At 39.3% G+C, this 14,449-nt stretch overlaps 1 protein-coding gene across 1 annotated transcript; it reads right to left on the bottom strand.

Annotated features, from left to right (window-relative positions):
• Nucleotides 1–218: 218 nt before the first annotated feature.
• Nucleotides 219–14,179, bottom strand: SLC38A2 (solute carrier family 38 member 2; the record flags this gene model as incomplete). Its single annotated transcript, XM_053921576.1, is given in 16 exon segments — nucleotides 219–3,177; nucleotides 4,477–4,574; nucleotides 4,682–4,826; nucleotides 5,142–5,266; nucleotides 5,856–5,956; nucleotides 6,065–6,144; nucleotides 6,795–6,962; nucleotides 7,053–7,111; nucleotides 7,526–7,608; nucleotides 9,196–9,277; nucleotides 9,404–9,496; nucleotides 9,598–9,671; nucleotides 12,212–12,327; nucleotides 12,478–12,559; nucleotides 12,859–13,054; nucleotides 14,139–14,179. Coding segments are annotated over 16 exon segments (1,642 nt in total), but the record flags the coding sequence as incomplete, so codon positions are not given.
• Between the last annotated feature and the right edge of the window lie 270 nt (nucleotides 14,180–14,449).

The raw sequence follows: 14,449 nt of genomic DNA, 5'->3' as shown, positions 1-14,449 counted from the left end.
CCTGGTGATTCTGGTGCACTATTGGCCTCCTTCCAGTCTTTTCCTTCGTACACTTTGTAAATGTATCATCTTTAGGAACTTAAAAGTAGAACAAACTTTTCCCTGACCTTTCTTTTTCATCATTATAATCACTAACGTTATAAAGAACTAAGTGTCAGGTGCTGTCCCTAAGTACTTGAGACCCTCCTGATCCCATTACCCCAAAGAAAACACTGCCATTCAGGATTAAGCATGTATTTATTTTAGTTCAGTTAAAACATACATTGTTTCATTGAAACGGTGTAGCACTCCTTGCCAACAAGTCCTACTGGAGTTGTTGGCCTCTAACGGTACAAGAGGGATTTTTACACTATATACATAAGATGAACACACCCAGGTTTTCAAAAGTCTTTCCATAATTACACTAAATCACATTTTGGTAACTACTGCATTTTGAAAATTTAGACCTTATTTAAAGTTTACATAAGAGATCTGAACTTGCACCAAGTTTTCATGAAAAAAATGAATGGTCAACCGGTTTATTGCAAGTATAATTTAAACAATATTTAAAATTTGTAGTGTTCACACAATTTGTCAATTGATTTATATTGAAATCTCTGTACAGGTAATTTGGGGACAATTCTTAGATATATAATGTGAATTCATCAAAATGCAGTTGAGAAACTTACAGGAATATATACACTTGAACCCAAGACCCAACCTGACCTATGGAATTATATACAACCTATTTACAAACACTTATGGACAGACAATGTATATACACAGATTATCATAAATATTGAAAAATAGGTTAGCTTTAATGGATTAATGCTGTTCTATAAATAACATTACAGTTATAACTGAAACATCCATGGAAGACAGTAATGCAAAATGAGGTGATGGGACAGTGGTTTCAATACCGAAGACTGCTTATTAATAATGGGAATCCACTGTTTAGGTGCCTCAAGACAGACAAGATTACTCCAAGAAAATCATGCAATGGAATTCACCCTAGGCAGCTGATTTTGAACCTCAAATAGCCAAAGAAGGTTGACTGAGCCTCCCCACATCTATTTGCTGTGAGGATTCTTCCCGGTTCACAACGTATCTCCTCCTGTAGGAAATGATGTAAACTATACAAAAAACAGTTCTCTACTTCATAATCCCTGGTGGGTCTTAGGAGACAAAATCAGCAATTCTTTCAGGAACTCAAGCAGAAGTGCCAGTTCTTGGTCTGAACTAGAGGTGAGGTTTGGATTCGAAGGGAGTACCAAAAGCCCAATTAAATGAAAGCAGTGCTATAGAATACACCTACTCACTGCCTTTCTAGATGGTCCCTGATTACTTTATTTGTATAAAAATAAACAAAAATGGACCATTGGTTTCACCCAATGTAGCACTACAAGACGTCTTCCAGTTCCCCAAGGGTCTTTAAGTACAGACATAACTGGTCTATAATCTAATCACATATAATACAAGGATGCTAACAAAAACCATGTCTGCCACATTTCTGGCCCTTGCCTAGAACTAAAAATGTTTAGTTCAAGAGAAAACCTTAACAGCCAGATGACCAACTGATGACTCCATTACTTGCTTCCCTCAACCACTAATGGAATTATGTATATTAGATTGTAGACATTATGCCTGATAAGCAAAGTACCACATTATTTAATAATATATTCACCATACACCGTAACATACAATAAATGTGCTCTTAAAAGCCAAGTAAATTTTTCAGTTCTAACTGGAATTTACGTGGAAGGGTGATCATGCAGTTGGACCAACTACTTACACTCAGGTTGCACTGTTTTCCCCAGCTAACCATTTGTTGGATGTAAATAAATAATTCTATGTTGTACCAGAATGAGATGACAATCCAGTGCAAGTAAGTTTTGTACAAAGCTTACTGCATGAGAAACCCAGCGGCCTATATGAAGAGAATTTATACCAAATGTTGGTGTAGCCTGTGGATTAGACCTCTACTGTAGACAGAACACGAACACAACTAAGCCATGTATTATCAAGTAATTCATACTTCCAGTAGCAGGTGAGCATTTCTGAAAAGTTGTACTCTGGATAGAATAGTTTTGGCCTATAGCCATCAAATGCCCATTTTCCACTGCTGGAAGCAATGTCAAAAAAAGGGCTGGCCCAAAAAACCCAGAGCTGTCAATCCAACTCTAGAGACAGATGCAACTGAATAAACCCTGTTTTACCCAATTGCACTATTTGGTACCTCAAAATTAGTTATTTTAATTCCCACAGAAATATCTGCATTATCTTCCATTCTAATAGATTGAAGCCATAAATATTTGTCTGAATGAACTAAACTATTTGGGAACAAAGGAAAACGATGAACAGAGTTCATCTGATTTGGTATTAACAATAAGCAATCAATTACCCTTGAACAGTGACGTTTGAACGGAAAAACTATGCTCCTATTCATGGTACAATTTTTCATTACATCATTTTGTCTAAAAACAATTTTGGGTAAAAAAAATATTTGGCTTATTATGCCTACAAAAAGGCAATTCATTTCATAATACTAATATTTTTAAACACCAATGAAAAATTTTTTACGCAATTTATTGACAACTGTTTTTGGACAATGTTCAAAAAAAGCATTTTTTAAAAGTAAAATAGTGCTTCTGAGGTCTTTAAATATTTTTGGTACAAAAAATAATAGTGTTTTTTTCAATGGTTATTTCAATACTTTGCTGCAAATTAAGAATTGTTTCTCACATCAAATGGTTCCATTAGGCACATTCAAGTAAAACCATAAAATATCCAAGTTAAACAATGACACAGCCAAACATGTGGCTTGATAAAAGAGTTCGTCCATTCTCTGGAATGGAATAAAATTGTCACTTCCGTTAACCCGAGACTCGTGGTTTTGTTGTTACTGTCCATTTCTATCATACAGAATAGTTTCTTTTAAAAAAGAAAAAAAAAAGTTCACTTATTCTGCACTCAGAAGAACCAGCGAGGAATCTGCACTTCAAAAGGAAGTGAAACTGAGAACATTAGGTGAAATTTCATAGTAGTTGAGTTGACTCAACACTGGCATCAAATGGACTACTGAAGTTAAAGGGGTGCTAGTTAATGGCCACCTCCATGGGCATTGTGTACCCAATCCAGAACAATCAAGGCCATGCTCCCGATCATCACCACTACGCCGCTTAACAGGAAGAGCGCAGCCTGCAAGGAGGACACAGAGAACACTGATCAGAAAGCAACAAACTATATGTTCAACAGCCCTCTTTCTACTTTAAAAAATAGGCCTCAATTATGACAGTATTATTTTACAGAGCTCCAGTTTCACCTTGTTAAAAGATATTTAAATGGTCTTAAAATAATCAAGGGGCCATCTATAATTCAAAATAACCATCTCTAAAACCTTCGAAAATTTTACTTTTAAATTTCTTTCTCTCAAATGAAAAGGTAAATCATTTTCTTTGCTTAACAAACGACTTTGGGGGGAAAAGGTACAGGGAATAAGTAGCATAAATGGTACGTAGAAAATAGACAGGGGGAGGTTAAGAATAGTATAGGAAATGGAGAAGCCAAAGAACTTATATGTATGACCCATGGACATGAACTAAGGTGGGGAGGGAATATAGGTGGGAAGGAGTTTGCAGGGTGGAGGGGAATAAAGGGGGAGAAATGCGACAACTATAATAGCACAATCGATAAAATATATTTTTAAAAACCCTACTTTATAGAGTGAAACCAGACTGGGTTTTCCACATTTTTTAAAAGCAAAAAAATTGCAGTCACAAAATCAGACCCAAGTCATCCTAAAACGCAGCCTGAGTCAAAGCCAAAGGTCTGAGAGACAGTTGTACTCCTAATCCCACCCTTCAATTACTGCCACTATATACTGTGAGTAAAACCAGATGACAGCTGTTAGCTTATAAACAATTCTAGTACTTTTATCAGACTAGAATAGTAGCAGAGAATAAGGACTAAAAAGTAGTCTTTTTCCAAAATAACCCCAGTGGAATCATTTATGCTTAATATATCATACCCTTTCAAAACTTAAGTTATTACTCATTAAAGTACATAACTGTATTTTAACGTGCAAGAATAGCCCCACCCCAAGCTTTGCTTTGAAGATGGTTTGCTTTGCTTGACTAAACACCCCATCTTTCTCTTTTATACTCTCAAGGCCCATTCAAGTGCGTGTCACACAACAGGCAGCCCCAAAAATACTGGTTCAACAAATGTTGAAAGCTTAAGTACCTTCACACTTAATACGCTATCTCTGTAATATCTAGTAACTTCCTTGCAATTAAATGTAAGCATGTATTTAGATGGCAAACTGTCTTCCACCTCCTTCTCCAATCTTTCACCTGTGAAGCACACTGTTAAAGAAACACTTTGTAGAAACTTAAAAGGGAAAACTACCTACATCATGATAACTAAGAGATTAAGATTATAATCGAGGAATTTCTGATATTGGAAGATTACTGTTTGTATAGTCATAATCTTACTTACCCCAATCTTTTGTACAGATTTCATAGATTCTTTCTTAACTAACTTGATATAGAAGGCAGATGGAAGAATAAAAATCAACATAGCAGCTGCAGATGCACCTGTAAAAGAACATTTACCACCTACTGAGAATTCAAGACATCATCCATTTTATAAACGTCAAAATTCCTCATTATCTGAGTGGACCTTGATACTTTCTAAAACTTACCAATGAAACCAAAGATATCTCTTATAGTTGGGACAAAGATGACAAGCAAATTGGTAAATGCCAAGATGGATACTGTAATGACACTGTGACGCAACCAACTGAAATCTTTTGCTGGACACAACAAGTGAGTTAGGGAGCCCCGGATCTGCAAAATAAAGATAAAGTTCCAGCTTTAATTAAGAAAAATCATTAATATCTTCAACTACAGAAAACTCGCCCTAGGATGTTTTAAAAATTTACAAAATATTTTGTTTATTTTTTCTGTAACTATCTAAGATGAAGTTAAACACATTTTTTCCCTAGTCACTTAAGATTTATTTAAAATTACAAAGTATAACTCAGTGTGGTTATAGTGATGTTTCCCTTCTCCCAGAACATAAAAATCTCACAAATCCTCACATTTAAAACTCATTCCTACTGAAGACAAAAGAAAAAAAAAAAAGAGCAAGTCATTACTTACAGGGAAAATAACAACTGGTACTGTCAGGGTGACAGCCACCAGCACAGCCAAACGGACAACGAGGAGGAGGATATCGGTTCCCAGGACTCTGGAGTAGGTATGAAGCAATTCTGACTCGACGTGTTCTATGGAAAAAGAAGGAAAACCAAAACTTGGTGTGCTGTTTTTTCTGGAGATTAGGTAGCAAATCTAACTTGTGGCAAAATTTGCACCAAAAGTGTTGACTACTCACAAAACGACTACAAACGAAGAGACTAATAAGATTAATTTGGAATTAGGGTTAATGCAATTAAAATAACATTGACGAGAAATTTTTCTAAATACCAAGTAGAGATTTAGCCACATGATCCCCATTAAAACCAACAGGAGCTAAACAGCTAAATCCCATGGTTTGGCTTACAGTCTGTGTGTGTTGTGTAATTTGAAAGTGATGGGAGGAAATAGGTAGGATGAACTTAGATAAGCACATCATATAAAAATGGCATCAAATGATGAATGGTATACTTCTGAACCAGGATTCTAAAAATTAATGATTAAATATACTATAAAAAATTCTGATTAAATATACTATAAAAAATTGTAAGCTCTACTAAACTCAAAATTTCTCACCACAAAATACTAAAAACAGCTGTGATAGAACTATACATATCAAAGTATCAATTTCATTTCACAACATGATTTTTTTTTTTTTGTGGTAAACCAGACTTTACTTACCATAAAATGTCAAATATCCAAAGAGGGCAGCAAGCAGGTACATGAGAAACATAGCAAAAAATGAAATCTTGGATACATTCATCATTCTTTTACGGCTGCGGCTATGTAAATTCAAAGAAAAATACAAAAATACATTTCAGCAGTAGTTATAGCAGTAATCAAATAATACTTTCCCAATAAATCGACGTGAAAATAGACAAAGCACTCACTCTTTCAGCTCTTCGTAAATGGGAAGAATAGCAGGATGGCAGACAAACGAGAAAGTCAGAATCGGCACAGCATAGACTGTCTGCAAAACATAGGAAAATACTCTCAATGTCCTAACGGAGCAGATCAGGTGTTTTCACAGTTCTGTAACTCACGTTTTATATCAACTACTCTTAGAACCAAAGTCTAACTAATTAGTTTTCCTTACACAATTAGCTTCCAATCTTCTAGTTTTGTTCACCACGTGTGATCAGATCAGTACCGCAACTTCTCTGAATGTGTCAATTATTAATGTCATATGACTTTATTTTTGAATCTACTTTAAGACACAAACCAATGCTTTCTTCTTAGTCCTCAATTAACTAATCATATTTTCTAAACAGCTCTTACCCCTCCTCCCTTTACTTTTGAGAGTTATTTTAAAATTTTCAGTAAATAGCCCTCGCTGCTGTGGCTTAGTGGATTGAGTGCCGGCCAGTGAACTGAAAGGTCACTGGTTCGATTCCCACTCAGGGCTCAGGGCGCATGCCAGGTCCCCAGTTAGGGGGGTGGTGCACAAGAGGCAACCACACATTAATGTTTCTCTCCCTCTCTTTCTCCCTCCCTTCCCCTCTCTCTAAAAGTAAATAAACAAACAAAATCTTAAAAAAAATTTTTTTTTTCAGTAAATAGTCTCCCTCTTTTCTTCCCTATAATTTTCCTTTCAGAAAAACAAAGATTATATTTAGTTACCTGTGAGTTGAAGATAAAATAATGCGGTCTGCAAGAACCATTAGTCACGTTAAACGCCGTATCAGGTACAAGAGTTGTTGGGGGTGTGAAGGTACTGTTTATTATTATCTCACCAACTAGCCACGTATCCTCTGTAGGACAAGAAACCTCAAATTTCTTGCAAATCACCTGAAAATATATTATTTTTCATTTGTTAAACTTAATAATGTGACAGGGTTTAAAAAAAAGAATCACTCACTTTAAAGAAGTTATACCTACCACAATCAGAAAGAACACCATACACAACAAGGAAAGGCCACTGGTATATCCCAAATATCCTACGGGGGGTGAGGGGATAAATGTTAGTCTAATGAAATATGTTTCGGGCAACCATATTTTCTCTGCTAAATAATTCAGTTCTGCTTGAAAGACTTCAGTGTGGCTACAATATGAAGTTTCTAATTCTTAGAGACTATGCTATGGAATTACTTAAAAATAGTTGCTAATAAGTAATAAAAATTTCCATTTATTTTGTATCGTTGTTGACAAAGTACAAGATATTATAAAATGTAAACAATACACAGCGCCTTAATGGTGATCCTGCCAGGACTTTGAAAGACCTACAGAGGTGTGTGTGCTGCAACCCCCAAAGGCATGCTTTAGAGCTTTTTAGCTCTCAGTGTCTATTAACAGAAAGCCAACTAGCTGGTGAGGAGATCCTTCCAACTTTCTTTAGAGATGGGTTTGCTCACCTAAATTTCTCAGCAACGACAAAGGAAGGATGAGCACCAACGATACCAGCAGAACCAAATAGTCACCGTTCAGATACCACAATCTGAATTAAAGAAAAGAAAAACAAGGTCAAAACCAGTCACAACTATCCTCCGAATAGCTTCTCACAGGACCCATCTTATAGAAAATACTATAAAAATACACACTAAAGAGATAGGTGTGGAAGTATCACTTATTCAGAAAGCCTACAAAGAGGAATAAAATCTCTCACTCTGTGCGCGAGATGCATATTCACTCAGGTTAGAAACGGGGCATGAAACAGTGTAACTTTTGTCCCACAGTTTGCTCTGGGAAGGCTGCCAGCTGATTCATAACATAAAATACTTCTTAAATGCTTGCTACTAATATAGGGAACAAAGAGGCACTGTTATGTTAAGCTAGTAATCTTATCTTTCAGCATTTTTAGAAAAATTGTACGCCAACTTTGTCTTAGCTTTAGCTTTCAATTTTTAATGCTAGAAACAAGGAAACTTTAAAACCACCTTCTGTCAAAAATTGGTTAGCAAATATACATATGAAATACTTCAACAAAGAAATTTCTTCATACTCAGACAAAATACACAGGCAAAAAACCAAACAAAAAACCCAATTCCCAAACCAGGACTTATTCCAGGTTGTCAAGAGTGTGTTTTAATACGGTGACCACCTTAACTCCAAAAATAATCAAAAGATCCCTTAAAGAAGTTAAGAGAAAATATTACCCATGTGTCCGAAGAATTCTAGTCATATTTTCCTTTTTAGGTAATCAACTCTTTAAAAATCACTATTTCAAATTCTAATTGCCCTGTGAATTTTACTCCACTCATTTCAGCAACAAAGATCTCACAGAAAACTAATATCTAAAGATCAGATTTCTAAAATAAACTTAAAAAAAAAAAAGATATTTTTATTTATTTTTAAAGAGAGGAAGGAAGGGAGAAAGAGAGGGAGCATCAATGTATGGTTGCTTCTCACACACCCCCTACTGGGGACCTGGCCCACAACCCAGATATGTGCCCTGACCGGGAAGGAATCAAACCGGAGACCCTTTGGTTCACATGCTGGCACTCAATCCACTGAGCCAGACCAGCCAGGATACTAAAATAAACTTCTAAGGCATGGGGACCAACCACAACACCTCTCTATATTGGGGCAAAGTGGGGAAGTAAATCATCTCCACCCCCCACACCATGTTTCCTTTTTAGTCCCCTGGGATGAGTAACTTTGCTAGAAGAATAAGGTTTCTATGGCATGGTCATACGTTTTCTGATATTACACAATTAAACAGATTAGGTTTTAAGAATTTCTAATTTACAAAAAGCAGACAGGAACTGGTTTTTAATGTAATTCAAAGCCATAGTCCTAACATTGGTTGGAGTGTGTGTTAATCAGCTACAATTTCTTACAAAGAGTAAATATAAAGAGAAAGGTTTAGAAAACCTGCTTTACATGCAGGTTAAAAATCAGTCATCCAGAGTTACAGGACTAGCTACCTACCATCTTTAGCCTTTCGTTCTCCAAAGTTCTCAGTTTCAACAATAACATTTATCATATAATCTACTGATAATTATTTTGTATCCAACTTTGATCAAATTATCTAACCATTTTAGACCATAATTGTTTCTTATGAGTAACCTTACTTAGCACCTACCCAGTTGCATCTTCAATGTTCATTAATGCCTTGATCACCAAAGGTAACTCATATTTCACTATGAAGAGGTAGCTTGACATAGCTGGAGGGAAAAAAATTATACCATTACAAGTGCAAAATGTGGCACGTGACACCAAAAGCAACGTGTCACCGCTGTGCTACACAAAGAAAAAAAGTCTACCCAAATCACCTTTTAAAAAATTCTTACCTCCAATGTTCTGCATTGTAATCGATCCAGAGGCTGCAAGCTTTCCAACCAATCCAAATGCCTTATGCCCCAACTGTTCATACAATAAAGACCCTGTAAGTTGAAGAACACAGAAGCATGAAGCAAGTGTTTATACAAGAAACACAATCATGACAAGCACAACTGTTTTAGAAATACCAAGAATGCTACCATACCTCCTTCATTGGCAGTCTTCAAAAGGAGATGAACAGAATACAGGGAAAATATTGACACAAATGTCAAGAGAATTCTGGTGAGAGAAAGAAAAGGTACAAGGTTATAAACAAGCACAGCTCTATTTAAATATTAAATAGGGAACTTAACCTAATATTTCTTTTGCTGGAGAGAATACCCCCAAGAATGACACTCTCCTGGCTAGAGTGTCAACATATTCCCTTAGCTGGCTCTAAAAACTTGCATCATTTGTCAGGTAATTCGTAAGAGCAGGGGTTTACCCACTGAACCAAACATGCAGGGGAACACTGGAAACTTCAAAGTGGTGGAGTTATGACACCTATAATTGGATTCTGGCATCATTAGGATCAGCTGCATACTTGCCACTTGTCTGCGCTTTAATTGTTCATTTTATCTGTAAAATGGTGGTAATACCTGTCCGGAAACCCAGCCTACAAGGTACTTTTAAAATCCAGCTGAGATAGCAAAAATCAGAGAAGTAACCAATGTGATAATATATATTGTACCCCACAGTGTGGAATACAAGCCCAGCATTGTCACAAAGTTAAACAATGCCTGTGCTAGATGGAACAAGTAGGCTTATCAGTCCAACTGTCTGCGCTATCTCCTCCCTGGAACGGAGGGGGACTAAAGATTCCCTACTGGTTTTAGGGCACAGGTTTTCTCATTCCAGCTTTATTTTCCTCCCCCAGGGCAAGCCAAGGAAAATATAAACTTTTTAGTAAAAGGAAGAACAAATCAAAATCAGGGAAACTCACAGAAAATTCTGCAAACAATAAGTGTCACATTTTTTTGATTCTGTACGAGCAATCTGAATACACTACCATATAAGGCCTGGCAAAGGATCTGATGTCTGTTAGTTAAACATAGGTGGTGACATCAATCTGCTATTCTAATGCCAAAAGTTTTATGGGGTTTAATCTGAGGTGGGAAATGACAGTGTCAGCCTCACCTCTAACTAGACACAGTTGTTGGTTTAATCAAAAACAATTTTCAAAGTGTGCTGACAAATTCAGTCCTCCTATGGCCATAAGGGATGAATGAACTTTCCTAATTTTGAGGTCTCTTTCAACCTCAGGACTGTTTCTACTCGAAAAGGTTAACCAGAGTTGTTTTACTAGACCGTAGCAGCCACGTGGCTTTTGGTCCCTTTACCTCTCTCTGTATTTCATAAAATACTGATGGATTAAAAATTCACATTAGCACTTGATACTATTAACCATAACCATGAAACACATACTCTACTAGAGTATAAATAATTTCCAAAGTGCAAGGCTAATATATCGGAATGTGGTTTCACTTATGAAACAGCCATGTAAATATTGCTCTAGAACCCCACTTAAAAACAGCCTAGGAAGGCTTTCAAATATATATAATAATGATGCCATTCAATTTTTCTGACTAAAAACTCTGAAACTCTAGGGTCCTTTCTGCGCAAATTCTTGGTCCTTCACCTTGGCGAGAGGGCTCAAAAAGCCTCGTGCTAATGAAGCAAGCTGAATGAATCCTTGCTTCCAATGCTCAAACTGTGCTTAACTTCAGTGTGGAATTTCACCACAAAGCAGAGCTTTGCAAAGGCCTGCTTTTCTTTACATGAACATTCTACTCTGGTGGAGAAAACAAACTGAATAGAAGGCACCCTTAAGGTAATAAAAAATGTATCTGTCAGAAAAGGACAATTCCACGTTACACGCATGTGTGGTTTCTTCATCTGCACAACAAAATCACCTATCTTCCACAGAAATTGACTCAGGATGCCAAAAGTTAATAGCTGTAACAAAAACATCATTGAAAATGTATGCCCAACTTTATTGTATGTGTTTTGTTTTGTACTTTTTTCTGGAAATAAGGTGTCTACTTTTCTATTATATTCTCCAAGGGCCAATGACCCCACAATGGTTAAGAACTCCTGCTCTAAAGTCTTCTACAGCTCCAAAATCCTATCCCAGGTATTGATGCTGGAAAAGCACAGGAGTAACTAATTTTAACTTGACAACTAAGAAAAAAATATTTAAAAGCAGGTACTTATTAAAGTATTAACATTTTGTTATGGCATATGGCAATCACACAGATCTGGAATAAATACTAAAAAAACAAAAACACATATGGGTTGCTTTTCAGTTGCTTTATTACTCACTTTTCTTAAACATATTTCAGGTTAAGGAAATTAATTAAAAAATAATTAGTTGTCTTCCTTATGCACGCAGGGGCCACAGGTCCTTGGGGACACTATGCCAAATTACCAAACTGATTTGGAAGTATTATGCTTATTAATATTTTTTTGCTTCTGATTTTGCCAGAAAAAATTTCTAACTACCTTGATTTATCAAGTTTCCTTAAAATGTTCAAACCCTGTTAAAAGTTTGTCTTAAGTATGCCCATCGACTTAAAGACTTTTGTCTTAATTATCAGTCTTAACTGTTGTCCTATTTTTCCTAACTGGCTTTCTTGACATCATGCAATTATATACCAGAATAAAGATATTTTTTAATTTCTCATATTTTAATTTTTAAGCAAATGAATTTCAAGTCAGTTTCTGGAGCCAAAACATGTTAACTGCCCTGCACGGCAGACTCACTACTTACACATACTTACATAAAAAGAGCAATTCCAGTATTAGCCATGGCATAAGAAAGCCCAAGGATTCCACTGCCCACAATCGCATTGCTCAGATTAAATACTGACATTCCAAAGGAAGTAGTACCTGGATGCTACATAGAGGGAAAACGATAACCAAACATATAACAATAATTAAATGGAGAAAACCAGCTTTGGGCAAGTTAGATTTGAAATCTAAAGTAAAACTCTTTGTTTACACTCCATAAAGCCACAGACACACAAATTTATTGTTTTTAACTTACAAAGTCTGTTTCATACTTCTTTTTCCCCAAATTCGATTCAAGTAAAAAGTTCTGGTTTTCAGGATCTGCATCTGCATAATGGCTGCAAAAAAAAAAAAAAAAAAAGAAAAAGAAAAAAAGTCTTAAATTGGGTTGAAATACACAATGGAATGCTTTAACACAAAACAGCCCTTCGGTTGTCACACCTTTACTTAATGCCTAGGTGTTAAGTAGGAGCCTCCTTTCACGCCAGATACTGTCACTGCAGTTAGACAACCGTACACCGTGCAAGAGATCACCCTCCAAACGCCACAGTAAATTAAAGCCACAGAAGCGGAGTCCGGCCTAGAACAAGCCCCGATGCGCACAAGCCGTTTTAAAAAAGGACACAACTTCTCCCACCTTTTCAGAGCCGCTTGCTTGGTGGGATAGTAGTTGTTGAAGTCGCTGTTGGAACTGTAACTGCTGCTGTCCTCATCCGGAGAAATATTGAACCTTCCCATTTCAGCTTTCTTCATGGTGGGAACCGGCAGGACTCGGAGGCTTCCAGTAACACTAGACTCCTTTTGTCCTCTGCGGTGCACCGGCCCGCGCCCGCCTGCGAACGTAGAGGCGGCGCGTCAGGACCCGCAGCGCCGGCCCGGGTCACGTGACGCGCGGCTGATTCATCCCCGGCTAAGCGAGTGGAAAAGTACCAGCCGAGCTCGAGGGGCGGGGGCGCGCCGAGGGGCGGAAAAGTACGGACAGCGGCGCCTCGGAGAACAAAGATGGTCCCACGGCGGCGCCGCGCCTGCACAAGCCCCTCAGTGCATTTTCTTATTTCATCCTCTCCGTGCCGCTAAGCCTGAGGGAGGCGTGCGGGGACCTCCGTTACTTTGCCCGCACGGCGTCGTGGGTCGTGCACGGGCACGCAGGGCACACAGCCCACCCAGGCGCTGGCCAGGTGCGCTGGCCGCCCAGCTCCTCGCTTCCAGCGTTTTGCAAGGCGGTGCCGCATACCCCGTCCTTTCACGCCAGGAGCCCCCATGGGGGAAATGCTTCTGCGGTTGTTCGCCCACTCGCGGGGGCGAAAGGTCGGACACAAGTCCTCCGTAAAACGGGGGAGAACGCCCGCTCCCAGAAGCACAGCGGATTTGTTTACACGCGCACGGCCGTGCCCTCGAGCACACTCGTCCGCTGGCACCGGGCTGGCGCGCACCTCGCTCCGCCCGCCCCTCCTTTGCCGGGAAGGGAGACTGATGCAATAGCGAAGGCCGATTGTCAAACGTCCCCGGCCCGTCTTCCCCAGTCGTGGCCTCCGGTGCACTGAAAGCCCGACGCCACCTCTGCGCCTCTGAATTCCCGACCCCCAGGACTTATTTCATTTTTTTATCGATGCAAATCAGCCACAAGACTTGCCGCAGCGGAGACGCGGGCCGGGTGGCTCCCCTCCCCCTAACGGGAAAATGCGGTCCCGCTCCGGGCGGGCACGCTGCCCCCGCGCCGCGCCCCTCCCCTGCCCGAAGGAGGGCGGCAACCCCCACCGGAGTGGGCAGGGGTCGTAGGCCGGCCCCAGGAACCGCAATCGCCCGGGCGGGGAGGAAACGACCCCAGCAGCCGCCTCCCCGCCGCGGCCCCTCCCAGCGCCCCTCCCCCACGCCCGGCCCGGCCTCGCGCCCGGCACAGACACCCCGCGCGGTTACCTTGGTGGTCTCCGCTTCCGAGTCCCGGAATGTCACGCAGACGTCCTTAGTGGGTTTTTCTCAAACAAAAATCGTAAACAAAACAAAACAAAAAAAACCCCGACAACAGGCAGGTAAAATAATTTTAATTAAAAAAAGGAAACGGCAAGTTGCCCCCCAGTCGTCCGGCGCCCGCCGTCTCAAGGGAAAGGCACGAGTGTGCGGGGACGCGTGGTCGGGACGCGGGCAGTAGTGCACAGTGAGACTCCCCGGGAAGGCGACGTCGCAAGGATCCCGTGCAAACCCGAGAGCGGCGTCTTATAGAAGCCACC

Source organism: Desmodus rotundus, chromosome 3 (assembly GCF_022682495.2).
Source record: "Desmodus rotundus isolate HL8 chromosome 3, HLdesRot8A.1, whole genome shotgun sequence".
Lineage (NCBI taxonomy): Eukaryota > Metazoa > Chordata > Mammalia > Chiroptera > Phyllostomidae > Desmodus > Desmodus rotundus.
The sequence above is the reverse complement of the archived record's forward strand: the minus strand, read 5'-3'. Positions and strand labels throughout refer to the sequence as shown.